Source organism: Argopecten irradians, chromosome 6, assembly GCF_041381155.1.
Source record: "Argopecten irradians isolate NY chromosome 6, Ai_NY, whole genome shotgun sequence".
Taxonomy (NCBI): domain Eukaryota; kingdom Metazoa; phylum Mollusca; class Bivalvia; order Pectinida; family Pectinidae; genus Argopecten; species Argopecten irradians.
Genome location: NC_091139.1, coordinates 16,860,451 through 16,877,764, shown reverse-complemented (window position 1 = coordinate 16,877,764; position 17,314 = coordinate 16,860,451). Strand labels below are relative to the sequence as shown.

The 17,314-nt window shown below is 37.1% G+C and overlaps 1 protein-coding gene across 1 annotated transcript; it reads left to right on the top strand.

Moving 5' to 3' along the window:
• Positions 1–55: 55 nt before the first annotated feature.
• Positions 56–2,539, top strand: LOC138325169 (uncharacterized). The gene has a single exon (XM_069270648.1). It carries the CDS (start codon positions 198–200, stop codon positions 759–761), a length of 564 nt encoding a protein of 187 aa, XP_069126749.1. The 5' UTR covers positions 56–197; the 3' UTR covers positions 762–2,539.
• The last annotated feature ends 14,775 nt before the right edge of the window (positions 2,540–17,314 follow it).

Sequence of the window (17,314 nt, the reverse complement as noted above, 5' to 3'; positions counted from 1 at the left end):
TACAGAAAATCTTCACGAGATGATGTGATTGGATATCGAAGAATGCCGAATACTGTCACGTGGATATAGCGCACGCACGCACCGGAAATATCGCCATTGCTGTGAACTCGGACTCCACGCTTACTTTTGGACAATTTGTACGAAACAAAGAGACATTGACACCAGTTTAAGATTCCTCATACGAACTATAGAACGCCATGGCAGATAATTGTAAGCTATATGTGGGCAATATAAGCTTCAGCTCGTCTGAGGCCGCTGTACGTGAATATTTTGAAGGATTTGGAACTGTTCTTGATTGCAACCTTGTTTGCGACCGCGATAGTGGCCGGTCAAGAGGATTTGCATTCATTACATATAAAGATGCATCAGAAGCTAGTTATGCTGCTAACGAGGCACATACCATGGATGGTCGTGATCTCCGAGTATCAATAGCCGAATCTAAGCGGAGTGGTGGTGGAAGAGGTGGTGGTGGCGGCGGCGGCGGCTACCAACAACGAAGCTACGGCGGTGGCGATAGCTACCAACAGAGATCTAACTACGGTGGTGGAGACAGCTATGATAGATACAGTGGTGGTAGCGGTGGCGGCGGACGAAGCTACGGAGGTGGTGCCGGCGGAGGCAGAAGCTACGGTGGCGGAAGTAGCTACAACAGAGGCGGAAGCGGCTACGATGGCGACAGTTATGGATCAGGCGGTAGAAGCGGCTACGGAGGAGGCGGTGGCAGCTACTCCAGTGGTGGTGGTGGTGGTGGCGGCTGGTAGGTGAATACAACAGTGTTTTAAGGTTGTACTCGCTCGCTTTCATCTGAACTGATCACCAGCATCTTTCCATCAATTAATATACTTACACATGTATATTAAGATTTGGAATATTAACAGACAAGTGTTGTAGTTACCAGAACCACTAAGCATTTTATTTCTTGCATCATTGGATCTAAAAGGAACTGATTCATTACCTTTTAAGTAATGATTTTGACATTACTTAGTATCTAGTAAATTTCATTTGACATGATCATCATTAATAAAACGGTTGTACCTTTAATTTCATTCTGCAATTTATTGTTGCTCTGTCTTGGACTTTTGTTCATAGACAAGAGTTATACATTTTCCAAGACACATTCTCCTGTGTCTCTGGTATAAATACCATTTAAATAGTAGTGTCAATTAGCTTACAAAAAGCATTTGACACAGTAAATGCCATGTATTTAATTCCACAAGATGTCATGAGTACCCAGATTTACCAACTGGTATACACAACTCGATGTAGCCTGGTTGGGGATTCATAACACTTCTAATTTGATTTTTAAGCTATTTCTGAATACTATCAGAAACGTATTACGGTGTACAAAATTTTACATCAATTAATATAAGCTGTTGCTTGAAATAGCATGAAAAGGTTGATACATACATTCTTGAGCTATCAGAGGTTGCAAATTCCCTTTGTTACACACTGCAGTCGGTATGTATACTCACAAAGTGAAACGAAAGGAAGTACTTTGTTAGATCAGAATGTTCAAGGTTGAATTGGGCAAAATAATGTAACAAATTCTAGTTGATCTTGAGTAAATATAATGTTGGGCCGATTATAATAATAATAAAAAAAGAACGATTGATTAAAAAGTTTGCAATTTTATTAAATAACCGATAGGGAACTGATAAAAAATGTTTGTGAAATTAATAGTTTGTTATTACAATTTTCATATTGAAGATTTTTCTGAAGAGTTGCATATTTTTGCAGATGGGAATGTTTCGAAGTGGAACTAAAATGGTGTTGCATATATGTTGTTTTTAATTATATTTTTTTTTATAACACCTATAATCTGTAATATCACTGTGGTGTTCAAATTTATTAACAGAAATACACCAGGACAGACATCGCGAAAAGTTGAAAAAAATGGCCGGACTTTCGGACCGGCAAGGACTCACTACTGTAAGCCAGTCCAAACAAAATTTTGCTGGGAATTTTTGAAGTAAAATTAACTTCCTGCTATTAGTATCCAGGCTGAGGCAGCTGTTTCGATGATTATCTTAAGCAGATTACGTTTTTGCCAGGTTCGGAACATGCATTATACTTTAGTGACACCATTTCTACCGACTTATACTCAATAATTGTCGTATGGTCGGTTCAGACAAGATTTTAAAATAGGCGGTTCGAGTCAAATTTTGCCGGACATGTCCATCGGACCGGCAAATTTCGTGATGTCTGCCAGGATGCAGTGGCTATATATAAATAATGACTAACAAATTATTCACATTCAAGTTTAGAGTCGTAAGATTGTAAAAAGCATTTATAAAGTTTTTATTTCTTTGTTAACTTTGGAAGAATAGATGCTGATCATATGCATATAACTTTTGAAGTTGCTAGATTCACTGGTCAATACTTGTAAAACCTTTTACTGTTGATGTCAAAATAAATTATTGTAATAGAAAAGCAATATAGTTTTGAAATATTGCATCTGAAAAATTTAAGGGATCATTCAGTGTGTCTTGTCACATGTGCATATTTTGTATACTCAAGTAAAATTAAGTAAATTGTGAAACCCAGTTTATCTTGTATTTCAATAACAAGACATGCTTAAACACTTTCTTGCATATTGCATTTTCTATCTTATTTATTATGATAATGTTTCCGTATTGATATGACCTTCAATACGATGAAGTAGGTTGATTACTAGCAATAGCTAGTACCTGGTGAAGGTAGCGATGTTGCTATGTGATCAAAACGTAATTAGTTTCCCTTTATATGAAGAAATATTGCTCTTATCATATTTATTATTATACATGATTTTTTTTTCACAGAATTTTCAATTATCATTATAGATTGAATAATTATGCAAATTAAACCAAAATACTTCTTTAGTCTATTTTGATCTAGTCTATACTCTTTCATGCTACTTGTCAAATGATAAATGGATTTAAAGTCTGTTATGATAAATTTATCTCTTAAACAATTGAGCTGAACTAGAAGAAAAATTTGATAATTGATTTTGTCCCCATATTCTTTTTTGTCTTTCATATTGCACTTTATTTCCTGCATATGGTACAAATATTTTGAATTTCCGTGTTTACTAAGAGGTAAATTGTGATTTTCAAGATTGATTTAGTTTCATATAATATGTATAGAGCATACTGCATTTTGAAACATTTAATACCAAATTGCGGAAGGCATTATGCATGAAGTTAATGTTAGCTGATCATATAGCACATGCTATATATCATATAATGACTTTTGTATTAGAGCCAAAATAATTGACTGTGTATATATATATGAACATTAAGTTTTATATGAAAGCAAACAAAAAATATATTCGGTAGTCCTGTGACTACAAAGTCTGGCTGGATTCAAGTTACGACCAATTAAAAGATTGGTTTCGGTAACTTTTGATGTCAATATCCTTTCAGGTATTAAGACCTATAAAGAAAATACTTGGAGAGGAAATACAAGCTTAAGGATACAGATTGGATCTGTGGCAGAGTTATGGATGCAACCCTAAACCTGTTCAGGCAATGGATGAAAGTCCTTTGGAGACATGGAGCCAACAAGAAATTCAGTAAAACATTTACTGAAAGGCCAATGTTGCCACAGGGATGTGTCCACTGCAGAAAGAGCCGGGAAATTACTGTGATGCCAAGTAATTCAGTCATCTGATTGATGGTAAATGGCTCTGGAGTGATGTTATGTTGTGGTTCTTCATTGTGTACACTGGTCTCAGGACTTCTGTACAATAAATGTTGTATGCCCCAACGTAGCATCACCTCTATACTCGGAAGATTATAAAAATATTTAATACCGAAAAAATAATTATTACCGAAAAAATAATTATTACCAAAGACCTATGAGACTGTTAAAGTCTGCTCGACCAAACAAAACAAATACTAAAAGAGAAAATGCTGTAGAATTGCGAGATAGTACAATAAGATTGCTTGAGTATAATTGGTACCACCTAACGGTGCTTGTGATGTCATAAATATGGAGAGAAAAAAACTACTAAATATATACATTATACTCTTAATGTACATATTTTTGTGTAATCAAATTTTAAAGTAAAAGTTTGAGGTAATCTTGAAAATGTTGGCGCAATTATCAATTTGCACAATCACCACAGTGGCTGTTTAAAAGATATACAGAAAAACAGTTAGTGCGATCTTAAACTAGTGCAGCATTTCTGGTGCAAAAAAACACTAAAATAAGAGTATCACTGAAATGTTTAAAAAGAAATCCATTGGTTCACCGCAGAAGCATGAACAATTTCTCTCGTTTGGCACTGTACTATATAGCACACATTGTACATGCGGCCATATTTTTGGTCACTTGTATTAAGTAGGCAACAGTTCCATATGACATTTGCTTTGTTATTTTCTAGTTGTTAAATAGGACACAATTTACATTGAACTTTTTTCTTGTGTCCTTTTGGCATGCTAACAGCAAATTCAATATTTAGGTTTGTCTTCTTTAGATGCCAAGTGGAAAAAGACTCTAGTTTAATCATAACTAGAAAGGGGGACCATTATTACTTCATCAACAGCAATCTTTGGACTATCTCGGAACCCTTGGATTGACTCTGATAAAGTAAATAATGGACTGAAAATTAACTTTTTTTCATTACTTCAAAAATCTGCTATAAATTATTTTAATTATATCTTTGGGTTTTTTTCTTCAAAAAATCTGTATTGAACTTGAATCTCTCGAGGAATTAAGTTACCAAGTTAACTAATCTCCTGTTAACAGAGACTTTTCTTCATTCCAAAACAGCTACAGGCACTTGCTTGTTTTTCAAATAATCTTAAATATACAACATATTTCAATTGGTTTGAGAGACCAGTTGAACAGCCATGCTACTAGATAGCTGAATTTGATGGTACTATCATAAAGATAGTTTTCACAGTAAATATTGTTAGGACTAGATATCTTCATCTACAGCAGGCCAAATAAAATTTAAAAAAAAGACAAATGAACTGACCCAACACCATGTCACAAAAATGAAAGACTGGTAGACATGTCTTCTGCTGGTGACTATACATCTAATTGATAAAAATGAATTCCACTAGCTGTAACGTACAGCAGTTGTTAGGTGCATAGCCAAATTTATTAACCTAGGTTAAACCATACATAACAACACTTTGATATCCTTCAAAGTGGCCTTGGTTTTACAAAACAGGATCATTTCCGTGCAAGTCAGAAGGCGAAGGAAAGCTGGAGTGTTGAGGAGGAAAAACATCTAAAGATAGTGTTGGTACCTCCAAGGTAGAGTGTTCACTGTTGGAACACTTTTTCAAATAACCAGTAAACACCATTCCTATAGCACAATAATTTGAAAATATATTGTAGGTACCAAAATGTTGCTGGAAAAACTCCAGAAACATTAAAAAAGACTTGAAAATGATGCAGAGGAAGAGGATTACAAGATAGATCAACTACCAAATTACAAAAGGAAATAAACTCTAAGAAGAGTAAATTCCACATAAACCAGATAAAATATTGCGAGACACTTTTTACTATATTATTACATTGAGAATCGTCCTCACTCCTATAATAAACCAAACAATAAATTCCTACTTTGTCTTCATTTGTTTGGCTAACTGCCTATGAGAATTGTATATATATAATGATGAATTGATACTTCATTCAATCCTGCTACATGTACATGTGGAGTTCTCTGAATAAACAAAAAAACACAACCATCCCATAATTAATTATGAATACTATTACAGGAGGTACCATTCTGTGTCCACAAAATAGCACTAAACATATTAAATACAAATTTGTGATTTATTTTTTTGAAAGGTGGTTAGATCAAATAGAATGGAAATAAACCACCATGCAATCAGGAGTAAAGTCTACAGCTGTCCCATGTATGTAGATAGAAGAGGAATCGAGAGGCAAGAGCCACTGGTGCCAAGTCAAGGACAACCTACCCACAGTTTGGAAGTTAGACACAAGTGGGTATGTGATGGTTTGTGTAGAAGAGTCAAGGTAACCATACAGCAGGTTGCATGAGCCAAGGTAATTATCCTAAGCCCTGACGCATCCCTACATAATTCATAAACTAACCACATTTTAGTGTTTCTTCAAATTCTTAGTTTGATTTCTCAAAGTCAGTTTGGCTCATCTGTCAGAGATTGAAAGTCTCCTTTGACCAGTGTGATGTTTCAGTATGTTTGTTTAGTCGGAGTTCCTTGGCCAGTGTGATCCCCCAGCTAGTATGTTTGTTTAGTCGGAGTTCCTTGACCAGTGTGATCCCCCAGTTAGAATGTTTGTTTGATCTGAGTTCCTTGACCAGTGTGATCCCCCAGTTAGTATGTTTGTTTAGTCTGAATTCCTTGACCAGTGTGATCCCCCAGTTAGTATGTTTGTTTAGTCGGAGTTCCTTGACCAGTGTGATCCCCCAGTTAGAATGTTTGTTTGATCTGAGTTCCTTGACCAGTGTGATCCCCTGGGTAGTATGTTTGTTTGGTCTGAGTTCCTTGACTAGTGTGATTCCCCAGTTAGTATGTTTGTTTGGTCTGAGTTCCTTGACCAGTGTGATCCCCCAGTTAGTATGTTTGTTTAGTCTGAATTCCTTGACCAGTGTGATCCCCAAGGCAGTATGTTTGTTTAGTCTGAGTTCCTTGACCAGTGTGATCCCCCAAGGTAGTATGTTTGTTTAGTCCAAGTTCCTTGACCAGTGTGATCCCCCAGTAAGTATGTTTGTTTGGTCTGAGTTCCTTGACCAGTGTGATCCCCTGGGTAGTATGTTTGTTTGGTCTGAGTTCCTTGACTAGTGTGATTCCCAAGTTAGTATGTTTGTTTAGTCCGAGTTCCTTGACCAGTGTGATCCCCCAGGTAGTATGTTTGTTTGGTCTGAGTTCCTTGACCAGTGTGATCCCCCAGGTAGTATGTTTGTTTGGTCTGAGTTCCTTGACCAGTGTGATCCCCCAGTTAGTATGTTTGTTAAGTCTGAGTTCCTTGACCAGTGTGATCCCCCAGGTAGTATGTTTGTTTGGTCTGAGTTCCTTGACCAGTGTGATCCCCTGGGTAGTATGTTTGTTTAGTCTGAGTTCCTTGACCAGTGTGATCCCCAGTATGTTTGTTTAGTTGGAGTTCCTTGACCAGTGTGATCCCCCAGTTTGTTTAGAGTTCCTTGACCAGTGTGATCCCCCAGTTAGTATGTTTGTTTGTCTGAGTTCCTTGACCAGTGTGATCCCCCAGTTAGTATGTTTGTTCAGTCTGAGTTCCTTGACCAGTGTGATCCCCCAGGTAGTATGTTTGTTTAGTCTGAGTTCCTTGACCAGTGTGATCCCCCAGTTAGTATGTTTGTTTGGTCTGAGTTCCTTGACCAGTGTGATCCCCCAGTTAGTATGTTTGTTCAGTTGACCAGTGTGATCCCCCAGGTAGTATGTTTGTTTAGTCTGAGTTCCTTGACCAGTGTGATCCCCCAGTTAGTATGTTTGTTAAGTCCAAGTTCCTTGACCAGTGTGATCCCCCAGTTAGTATGTTTGTTTGGTCTGAGTTCCTTGACCAGTGTGATCCCCTGGGTAGTATGTTTGTTTGGTCGGAGGTCCTTGACTAGTGTGATTCCCCAGTTAGTATGTTTGTTTAGTCTGAGTTCCTTGACCAATGTGATCCCCCAGGTAGTATGTTTGTTTGGTCTGAGTTCCTTGACCAGTGTGATCCCCAGGTAGTATGTTTGTTTGGTCGGAGGTCCTTGGCCAGTGTGATCCCCCAGTTAGTATGTTTGTTAAGTCTGAGGTCCTTGACCAGTGTGATCCCCCAGTTAGTATGTTTGTTCAGTCGGAGTTCCTTGACCAGTGTGATCCCCTGGGTAGTATGTTTGTTTGGTCCGAGTTCCTTGACTAGTATGATCCCCCAGGTAGTATGTTTGTTTGGTCGGAGGTCCTTGGCCAGTGTGATCCCCCAGTTAGTATGTTTGTTTGGTCTGAGTTCCTTGACCAGTGTGATCCCCCAGTTAGTATGTTTGTTCAGTCGGAGTTCCTTGACCAGTGTGATCCCCTAGGTAGTATGTTTGTATGGTCTGAGAAGTCCCTTGACTGGTATGATCCCCTTGCCAATATGTTTTTTAGCAGGTTAGTAAGTTCCTTTGCTAAAATGGCGAAAGGTCGGTGTTGTAACTAAACATGGATATGGGCATTTCAGCAGCATAGTCAATCAGCTAGCAGATGTTGGTACTGTGTATATATATGTATTGGATATGTGACTGCTCCATTTGTTAGGGCCCTCGCCTCGGCATGTTATATTTGGTGGCAGCAAACGGGTCTGGCATTCTTTAGGGTGCCCTTAGCTGCAATATTGTAGCTCAAAAGACTTTTTGACAGAAAATGATGTCGTCTTTAGAGCTACAATTGGTGCCTATTACTGCTGATGGAGCAAAGTAATGATTATGCAAACCATAATAAAACGTTTGTTTGCATTTTTATCATACTAGTTTGATATCGTTTACCTTCTAGGCAATAAAACTGAACCACATAAAATATCAAATTCTCACCAAGGCATTATTTTTTTACATAATACATATGAAGGTCTTTCTGAAGGGAATTTATACGGCAAGTCCACAAATTGTGAATTTGACGTCTTGTTAGCGGTACGGTAGATATTAAGAATGGAAGTTATGTTTGTTTTGGACAAAAATATGTTAATGCATGTATACGCATAAAATAATTGAAAACCTACAAAAAATGTAAAGAAAACGATGCCCGAGTGATTTTCGGAGGCAGTGCTCCACTTCAACACATAGGGACCAATTCGTACCCGGCCGAAAGGTATAGTAGGCCGGGTACGTAAATTCGTTCTAGGGTGCCCTCAGACAGCACAGGAAACAATGTTCCTGGTAGTGTTGGTGATTAGTGGGTTCTAGACAGCGCTAGTACCAAGTGCCCTCAGACAGCAAAGGAAACAATGTTCCTGGTAGTGTTGGTGATTAGTGGGTTCTAGACAGCGCTAGTACCGCTATAACAATCCTCGATACTCCCGTGGTTTCGATCTCATACGATCCACTTCCTAAACCTGATATATATACGTTATTTAACCATTACTGTTTTGAAATAGGACGTTAAAGGATTTGTGCAGTCAAAAATGATAATTTCACTTTATGCTGGAAATGGCTTTATTAGCACGTGTAGAAACCTCTCCGTGCCGCACGTGACCGAAATAAACTGTAAGCCGTCAATATCGAGGTCAAATTTTCTGACCACCCGATTATGCATATTTTCTAGCTCTAAACTTTTTGACGTCATAATAGTCCGTGGCTTATAGCTGTACTATAACTGATGAGCTATCACTTATATCGACAGTTACAGGAAAAGCCAATCTACTATTTTTAATGATTAATTTTGAATGAAGTTTATCGTACAATAACTTTGGCTCGAATGTAAATTACTAAAAAAGTGAAATTTGTTGTTTCAAATACTCTAATTAATGCTCTAATAGCAATTATCTTCGTGTAATTATGAAAGAAAATCCGCACAGAAATAAAAAGTTTCAGTTTTTTTTTTTGTCGAGGAGTTCAGCAACGAATAAGCTTTAATTAGATAATATTTTCCTGTAGTTCTTTGATACATTGTGAATTGCAAAGTTTGTGACTGTAAAATGAAATGTTACGTAAGAAGTAAAGAAATCCTTGATTAAAGCATCGATGATATGATGCTTGACGTGCGTACACACTCTGACACCGATGATTGATCATTACAAACATTGTTTTGTGTGTTGCTAACCGAATAAATTGAGATATATTTATTACAATTCCATATTATGTTTCAACGTGTGGTAGAAAGAATTTATTTTTGATATTATAAAAGATCAAAATATTGAAATATTAAGCAAAACAAACATATTCTTTTTTAGACAGTGCTGTCGCTTTCAATTTTCAATCGATATACAAATAGATATACCGATATAGATATATAATTAGCCATGCCTTTGGTTCGATGGTTATGTAATACCTGGACCAAGATGTTGTTTACCTGTACACAATGCCATTCATCGAACTCACCTGTAATTACCTGGCCGAGGGCAATTTGCTATTCGGTGGACTATATCGGGTATTTTGTATTGTCTTACTGTCAATCAGGTTAGGACATCCGGATCCGTTAATTGGATTGTGATTTAAATTATGGAAACCCCGTACATCTATGCTCTAGGTTTTTTTTGTCACCTCCATTTTTAAAATGAAGATGTAAAAGCAAATGAAAATAAAATATCCCTGATCATACCTAGGAATATATATTATTACATATATATATATATATATATATATATATATATATGTTGTACACAGGTAAAATAATAATGGAAGTTGACTTATTCAAAAACAAAAATGGTTCTAAGAACTATTTCAAGTAAAGGTTTAACCTTAAAAATTATTCCAGTCAAGTACTGTAATACAGGATCGTGGCATATAGCAATTTTCCGTAATATTAGTAAGAATTCTAAGCATGTATTTTCACCGTTTCGAATCTACATGTACATGAATAGTCATACAAAAAGGGTTACAGCATTACCACACTAAACATACTTAAATATCACTAAGTATGTTCATATATCACACTATTTAAATCTCGGTATGATATACAAAAAAAGCGACAATGAATAGGCTATTTTAAGGATTTAGCATAATTTTAAAATAATGATTTTTTTTCTTAAATCTACACATATACTGTAATTTAAAAACATATATCAGAAATATCATTGATGTATTTCAGCTTTTTAGCCCACCATCATCAGATAGTGGGCTATTCAAATCGCCCTGCGTCCGTGGTCCGTGGTCCGTCCGTAAACAATGCTTGTTATCGATATTTCTTGAGAACTACTGAAGGGAATTTGTTCAAACTTCACATGGAGGTTACCCTTGGTCCCTAGTTGTGCCATACAGATTTTGAGGCTGATCGGAAAAACAAGATGGCCGCCAGACAGCCATCTTTGATTTTGGCAGTTGAAGTTTGTTATCGATATTTCTTGAGAACTACTGAAGGGATTTTGTTCAAACTTCACATGGAGGTTACCCTTGGTCCCTAGTTGTGCCATACAGATTTTGAGGCTGATCGGAAAAACAAGATGGCCGCTAGGCAGCCATCTTTGATTTTGGCAGTTGAAGTTTGTTATCGATATTTCTTGAGAACTACTGAAGGGAATTTGTTCAAACTTCACATGGAGGTTACCCTTGGTCCCTAGTTGTTCGATACAGATTTTGAGGCTGATCGGGAAAAAAGATGGCTGCCAGGCAGCCATCTTTGATTTTGGCAGTTGAAGTTTGTTATCGATATTTCTTGAGAACTACAGAAGGAATTTTGTTCAAACTTCACATGGAGGTTACCCTTGGTCCCTATTTGTGCCATACAGATTTTGAGGCTGATAGGAAAAACAAGATGGCCGCCTGGCGGCCATCTTGGATTTTGATAGTTAAGGTTTGATATCCCCATTTCTCAAAAAGTGCTGAAGGGATCTTTCTCAAATTTAATATGTAGGTTCCCCTAGGGTCCTTGTTGTGCATATTGCATTTTTGGACCAATCAGTGAACAAGATGGCCGCCAGGCCGCCATCTTGGATTTTGATAGTTAAGGTTTGATATCCCCATTTCTCAAAAAGTGCTGAAGGGATCTTTCTCAAATTTAATATGTAGGTTCCCCTAGGGTCCTTGTTGTGCATATTGCATTTTTGGACCAATCGGTGAACAAGATGGCCGCCAGGCCGCCATCTTGGATTTCAATAGTTAAAGTTTGTTATGGCTATTTCTCAGATAGTACTGAAGGGATCTGTCTCAAATTTCATATGTAGCTTCCCCTAGGGCCCTAGTTGTGCATATTTTGATTTGGGACTGATCGGTCAACAAAATTACTGCCAGGCAGCCATCTTGGATTTTTATATTCAAAGTTTGTTATCGCAATTTCTCAGAAAGTATTGAATGGATCTTTCACAAATTTCACATGTAGGTTCCCCTAGGGCCCTAGTTGTGCATAAAGTGATTTGGGACCGATTGATCAACAAGATGGCCACCAAGGAGTCATCTTGGTTTTTGATAGTTGATGTTTGTTACCGCTATTTCTCAAAAGGTACTGAAGCGATCTGTCTCAAATTTTATATGTACGTAGTATGTTTGAAAAAGTTTAAAAAGTAGAGAAAAGATCCATCTTTCCTTTGTCAGATATAGATCATTCTTTGGTGGGCACCAAGATCCCTCTGGGATCTCTTGTTTGTAAGTGTTATGGATAAAGTTTCAAAGGCAACACTATAGACATACATATTATTTTCGGTATAAGAGCGGTACTGTTAATTATTCCAATATCACATAACTGACAACCGTCCACATTTTATTCTTAATCAAAAACTGTGCCGTGTTTGCATCATTATGACAGAAGTTTGAAATAAAAACACGCATTCTAGATATATTCATGCTTATTTTTGTGATTTTACTCGTAAAAAGATAGTGTTACATTATACTGTTTTTAGCCCACCATCATTTTGATACTTAAAGTTTGTTATCGCTGTTTCTCAGAAAGTACTGGAGGGACCTTTCTCAAATTTTATATGTAGGTTCCCCTAGGGCCGTAGTTGTGCATAACGCGTTTTTGGATCGATCGGTCAAAAAATGGCCATCTTGGAATTTGATAGTTAAAGATTGTAATCGCTATTTCTCAGAAAGTACTGAAGGGATCTTTTTCAAATTTCATATGTAGGTTTCCCTAGGGCCCTAGTTGTGCATAATGCGTTTTTGGATCGATCGGTCAACAAAATGGCCGCCAGGCAGCCATCTTGGATTTTGATAGTTAAAGATTGTTATCGCTATTTCTCACAAAGTACTGAAGAGATCTCTCTCATATTTCATATGTAGGTTCCCCTAGGGCCCTAGTTGTGCATATTTCGATTTGGGATCAATCGATCAACAAGATGGCCGCCATGGAGCCATCTTGGATTTCGATAGTTGAAGTTTGTTACTGCTATTTCTCAGAAAGTACTGAAGCGATCTGTCTCAAATTTTATATGTAGTATGTTTGCAAAAGTTTGAAAAGCAGAGAAAAGATCCATCTTTCCTTTGTCAGATATAGATCATTCTTTGGTTGGCGCCAAGATCCCTCTGGGATCTCTTGTTTTTATTACACAGAAATTTACATAGCATGCTATCTAAATCTCGGTACAGACTGATCCGAACATTATTTTGATATCGCTATCAAATTGGACTGATTTTGATATCGCTATCAAATTGGACTGATTATCTAATCTAAAGTTACATATATGCTTGTTTGAAATGGTGTAAATGGAATGTTTTGAAACTGAAAATATCTACGTCATAAAGCTAGAATAACCAATTACTCAAAAAACTCGAATTGTAGATCTAATGTATACTTATATGTGCTGTATAGATGTATAGTACCAGGCTTACCTTGTGTAGCCACAGACTACTGTGGCATCACAAAACCACGTGACCTCCTAGCTCATTATCTCTGAATCGTAGTCCAACCTGCCCGTAGATCACGACCAAAACCAACCGATAGCGCTAAAAGCTAGGTGATTCTTTGGGTGGATTTTTCATTCATCCAAAGCAATATCCTGAAGTAGTATCAAAAAAAAAATTTGGCTGCACAAATCCTTTAAAGCAAGATACAAATTATAAATTCACAAAAGGAACAAAAACGACAACACACATTTCAGATATTATGAATTTATATATTAGGTATATATATACATTGATACATCACAGGCGTCTGCTTCTGGTTTTGGAAAACACTATAACCTACCCCTACTATATGAAAATAGAAGAGGAAGGTTAGGCATATTATTTTTTTCAAACCAGAAGCAGACGCCTGTGGATATATCTACTCGTTCACGTTGCAAGTTGTTTGGAATGTGTTTTGAGTGTCTTTTCTTTGTCCTAATAGAATCTGCCAAATACATTCGTCCTGTGACTGTCTACTCAAGGGCTATTATTAGTATATTATTGTCATTATACCCCATCATTGATGGGGTATAATGACAAGGGGTTCTGATCACTTACAATCTCTACACCCCTGGACTATCTCATAGTAAAACTGGAGGCAACACAAAAGAACAGCTAATTTAGTCCTTTGATGTACATCAATAGAGTCGTATATAACGGTACACTGTGGATCACTGTAGTTTTGAAGTTTGGCGTCGCTCTCTCTGTAGTCTTCAAAGAACATTTTTGTAGGCCTTTGATTGGTTCTGGTTTAGATTTGTTCTCACTGAGCTGCCTTCAATTTTACTATAAGATAGTCCAGGGGTGTAGAGATTGAAAGTGATTGGAACCATGGAGTATCGAGGATGCGCTTTAACAATAGTAGAGACAGTTGTGTTGACATGTAGCTTTTGTGGCTGTGCAGATGAGTGTCGGTACAGTACTCCTTTGGTTTGGGCCCCTGCTATGGAGTGTGATCCCTTAGCCAGAATGACCTTTAAACTGTGTGATCCCTAGCGCTCCCCAGTATGTTTCCTTGAACTGGCTAGTACTGTATGTTCCTAAGCTTGTGACTGCTCCTGACCATGGTCAGTGTGATCCCTCTGCCTGATGATACTCCTTTGGCAGGAGTTTATTGAGTGGTCCAAACTATCAATGTGGACAGAGGTCAGTTTGTTCTGTAGAAGTGTGTCTACTAATTATATAAACTGCCAGTTGCAATATTTTAGCTCTAAAGACTTCCTAGACAGAAAATGATGTTGTCTTTAAAGCTACAATTGGTACCCATTTATGGCTTTGCTCTAGGGTAAATTTCCCTTTAGCTCAGTCAGTTGCAAGTTTGAGTCCAGCTGCCGGCACACCACTCGCCCTGTTACATTTTGTGCTGTAGACCACTCCAAATGTAAGCTATAGGAGATACATTGTCAATACTCCAGGGGTTACTAGTTATTACTGTCGTTATATTCACTCCTTGACTAGAGGCAACAGAACAAGTAATTTTAGTCCTTTGAGAATCGTATAATGGTACATTGTGGTTGACTGTGGCTTTGAAGTTGGGTGTTACTTTCTCTTTAATCTTCAAATGAAGTCTCTGCAGGCATGTGGTTGGTCAGCTCAGATTTTTAGGTCAACTAAGACAAAAATTCAAGTGTCCTATTCTAATCGTCTTCTGCGGTGTGTCTGTAAACAATTTATATTTTCGACTTCTTCTCCAATATCGCTGAAGCAATTTTAATGAAATTTTGCACAAACCTAATGCATAAGGTCAATCAAAATTGTGAATTATATGACCCCCACCCTCCAGGGAGCTGTGGGAGGGTCCAAAAGGGGTGAAATTGGTTAAAATTTCAAAAATCATCTCCACTCACAGATGAGGTAGAATCAATTACTCTTACTAGATAGAAAGGTCTTAAGGTCCTTTACAAAAATTGTGAATTATATGACCCTGAGGTCTCGCATTTCCCCCATGGGGAGAGGGTCAGGTTTACTATAGTTTATATTGGGAAAACACATTTATGTGCATTTGCTTGCTGACCTCCAGGGACAGAGGGACGGGGCCAAAAGGGGTTACATGTAAATTGATTAATATTTTTAAAAAATTGTCTCCACTCACAGATGAGGTAGAAAGGGGCCAAAAGGGGTCAGAATGGCTAAAATTTCAAAAATCTTCTTCTGAATTCACAGATTTGATGGAACCAAATACTCTTTATAGATTAAAAAGTCATATTTGTTAAATCAGTGCCGGACATCAAGGGCCTTATTGGCCAATACATATACATTGTATAGTTTTTACAGTCTTTATTTCATTCTGTATCCAAAATCAGGTAACTGTTACTTAGTAAGGACCATAGGCCTCTTGTTTCTCTTGAACTGCCTTCTATTTTACTATGAGAGAGTCCATGAGTGGATATGTAACGTTAGTGATAGTAACTCCTGGAGTATCAAGGATGTAAAAGATTGAGAGGCTTTGCTGGAGATATAACCTGGATTGAACAGAGTGTATATATACGTAGTGTAGCAGGTTTTACTAGTAATTGTACTGTACATATATATATATATATATATGTTCAGATATCTTAACCATTTGACACTGCAGCCCATATATATGAATTACAAATGTATTCATCCGAAAAGGGGAAGGTATTGAGAGCAATTGTTGTTTATTTGGTGCGAAAATTGTATGCATTTGGGTATCTATTCATAAATTATGCCGGAGTGATTCCTTGGAGGAGTGTTTCATTAGGACCTGAACAATTATCATTTCAAATCTGGCCGCCTGAAAAGTATTGTAGGCCGAGTATGTACCTACCCTCATATTTGTTCTATGTCTCGATCTACTGGTATTGACATATGCCTTGTGTGGTTCCATTGTGACATTGTCAGTCTGGCCCATTTTGATTCCTTTTGCTTATTTATTCCCAGTTTGCTCAGTGCATTCGACCCCAGTGATACTGATATTAAAGTCAGTTTATAGTTGGTAAGGGTTTTGTCGGTGCCAGCTGATTCAATTAATTACAAGCATAAAGTTACGACCAAGATCTAACTGTTGTTATGTGTTGGCTATCATATTGAATTAGGTCTAAGTTAGATTTAGTTTTGGCTGGGGCTAACATATAGGGTTATTACTTATTGTAAAAGAATCTTTGAAGTAAATAATTAATTTCAAAGGCGGTAGTCAGTGGACTAACATACTTACTGGTCAGATGCTCTATGCAAAGCTAGAAGGCAACAATTGTATTTTATACAGTATTTACAATAAAACCTGCTTAAATATCAGAGAAACTAAATTTCCATGCACACATCTTTTATATATACTAACAAATCCAATTGCAACAGTCTAATATTCAAATAATTCTATTCTGCAAATTGATGAGGTCCAACTACATGATATTTGGCCTATGGAATACTGGTTTGGAGGTCTGACTGACATAGCCTTTATTGAAAATAGTTGAAGTAAAAATATAACTCCCCTGGATATTACAATGATTATAGCAAAATAGTAAATTTCAGAGAGAAATAATAATTTCAAAAAATTATTCTAAAAGGACACCATTAAGCTAATTAATGGGAATAAAATAAATTTAAGACAGAGATTCCATTGGTTCCTTAATAGTTTTTTTTCAAAAAGCAGCAATTTAAAGAACTCGCATTTCCCTTATTGGGCTTTGTTCTAGCTAGTGGGTCTGTCGCCATTAATACAAAATGTGTTCCCTTTCCCCATGGATGTTCCTGACCAAATTTTATGTAAATCCATCAAGTATGTTATAACTAGTGGTGATTAGAAGGTATTCCCTCTATTTTCCGCATTGGGCCATGCCATCTCCCTTTGTCCCAGGGAGATTAGATAAGTAAAAATGCTAAATCTGATCTTCATCACTTGAGGATGTTTCTGACCAATCCATTTAGTACCTT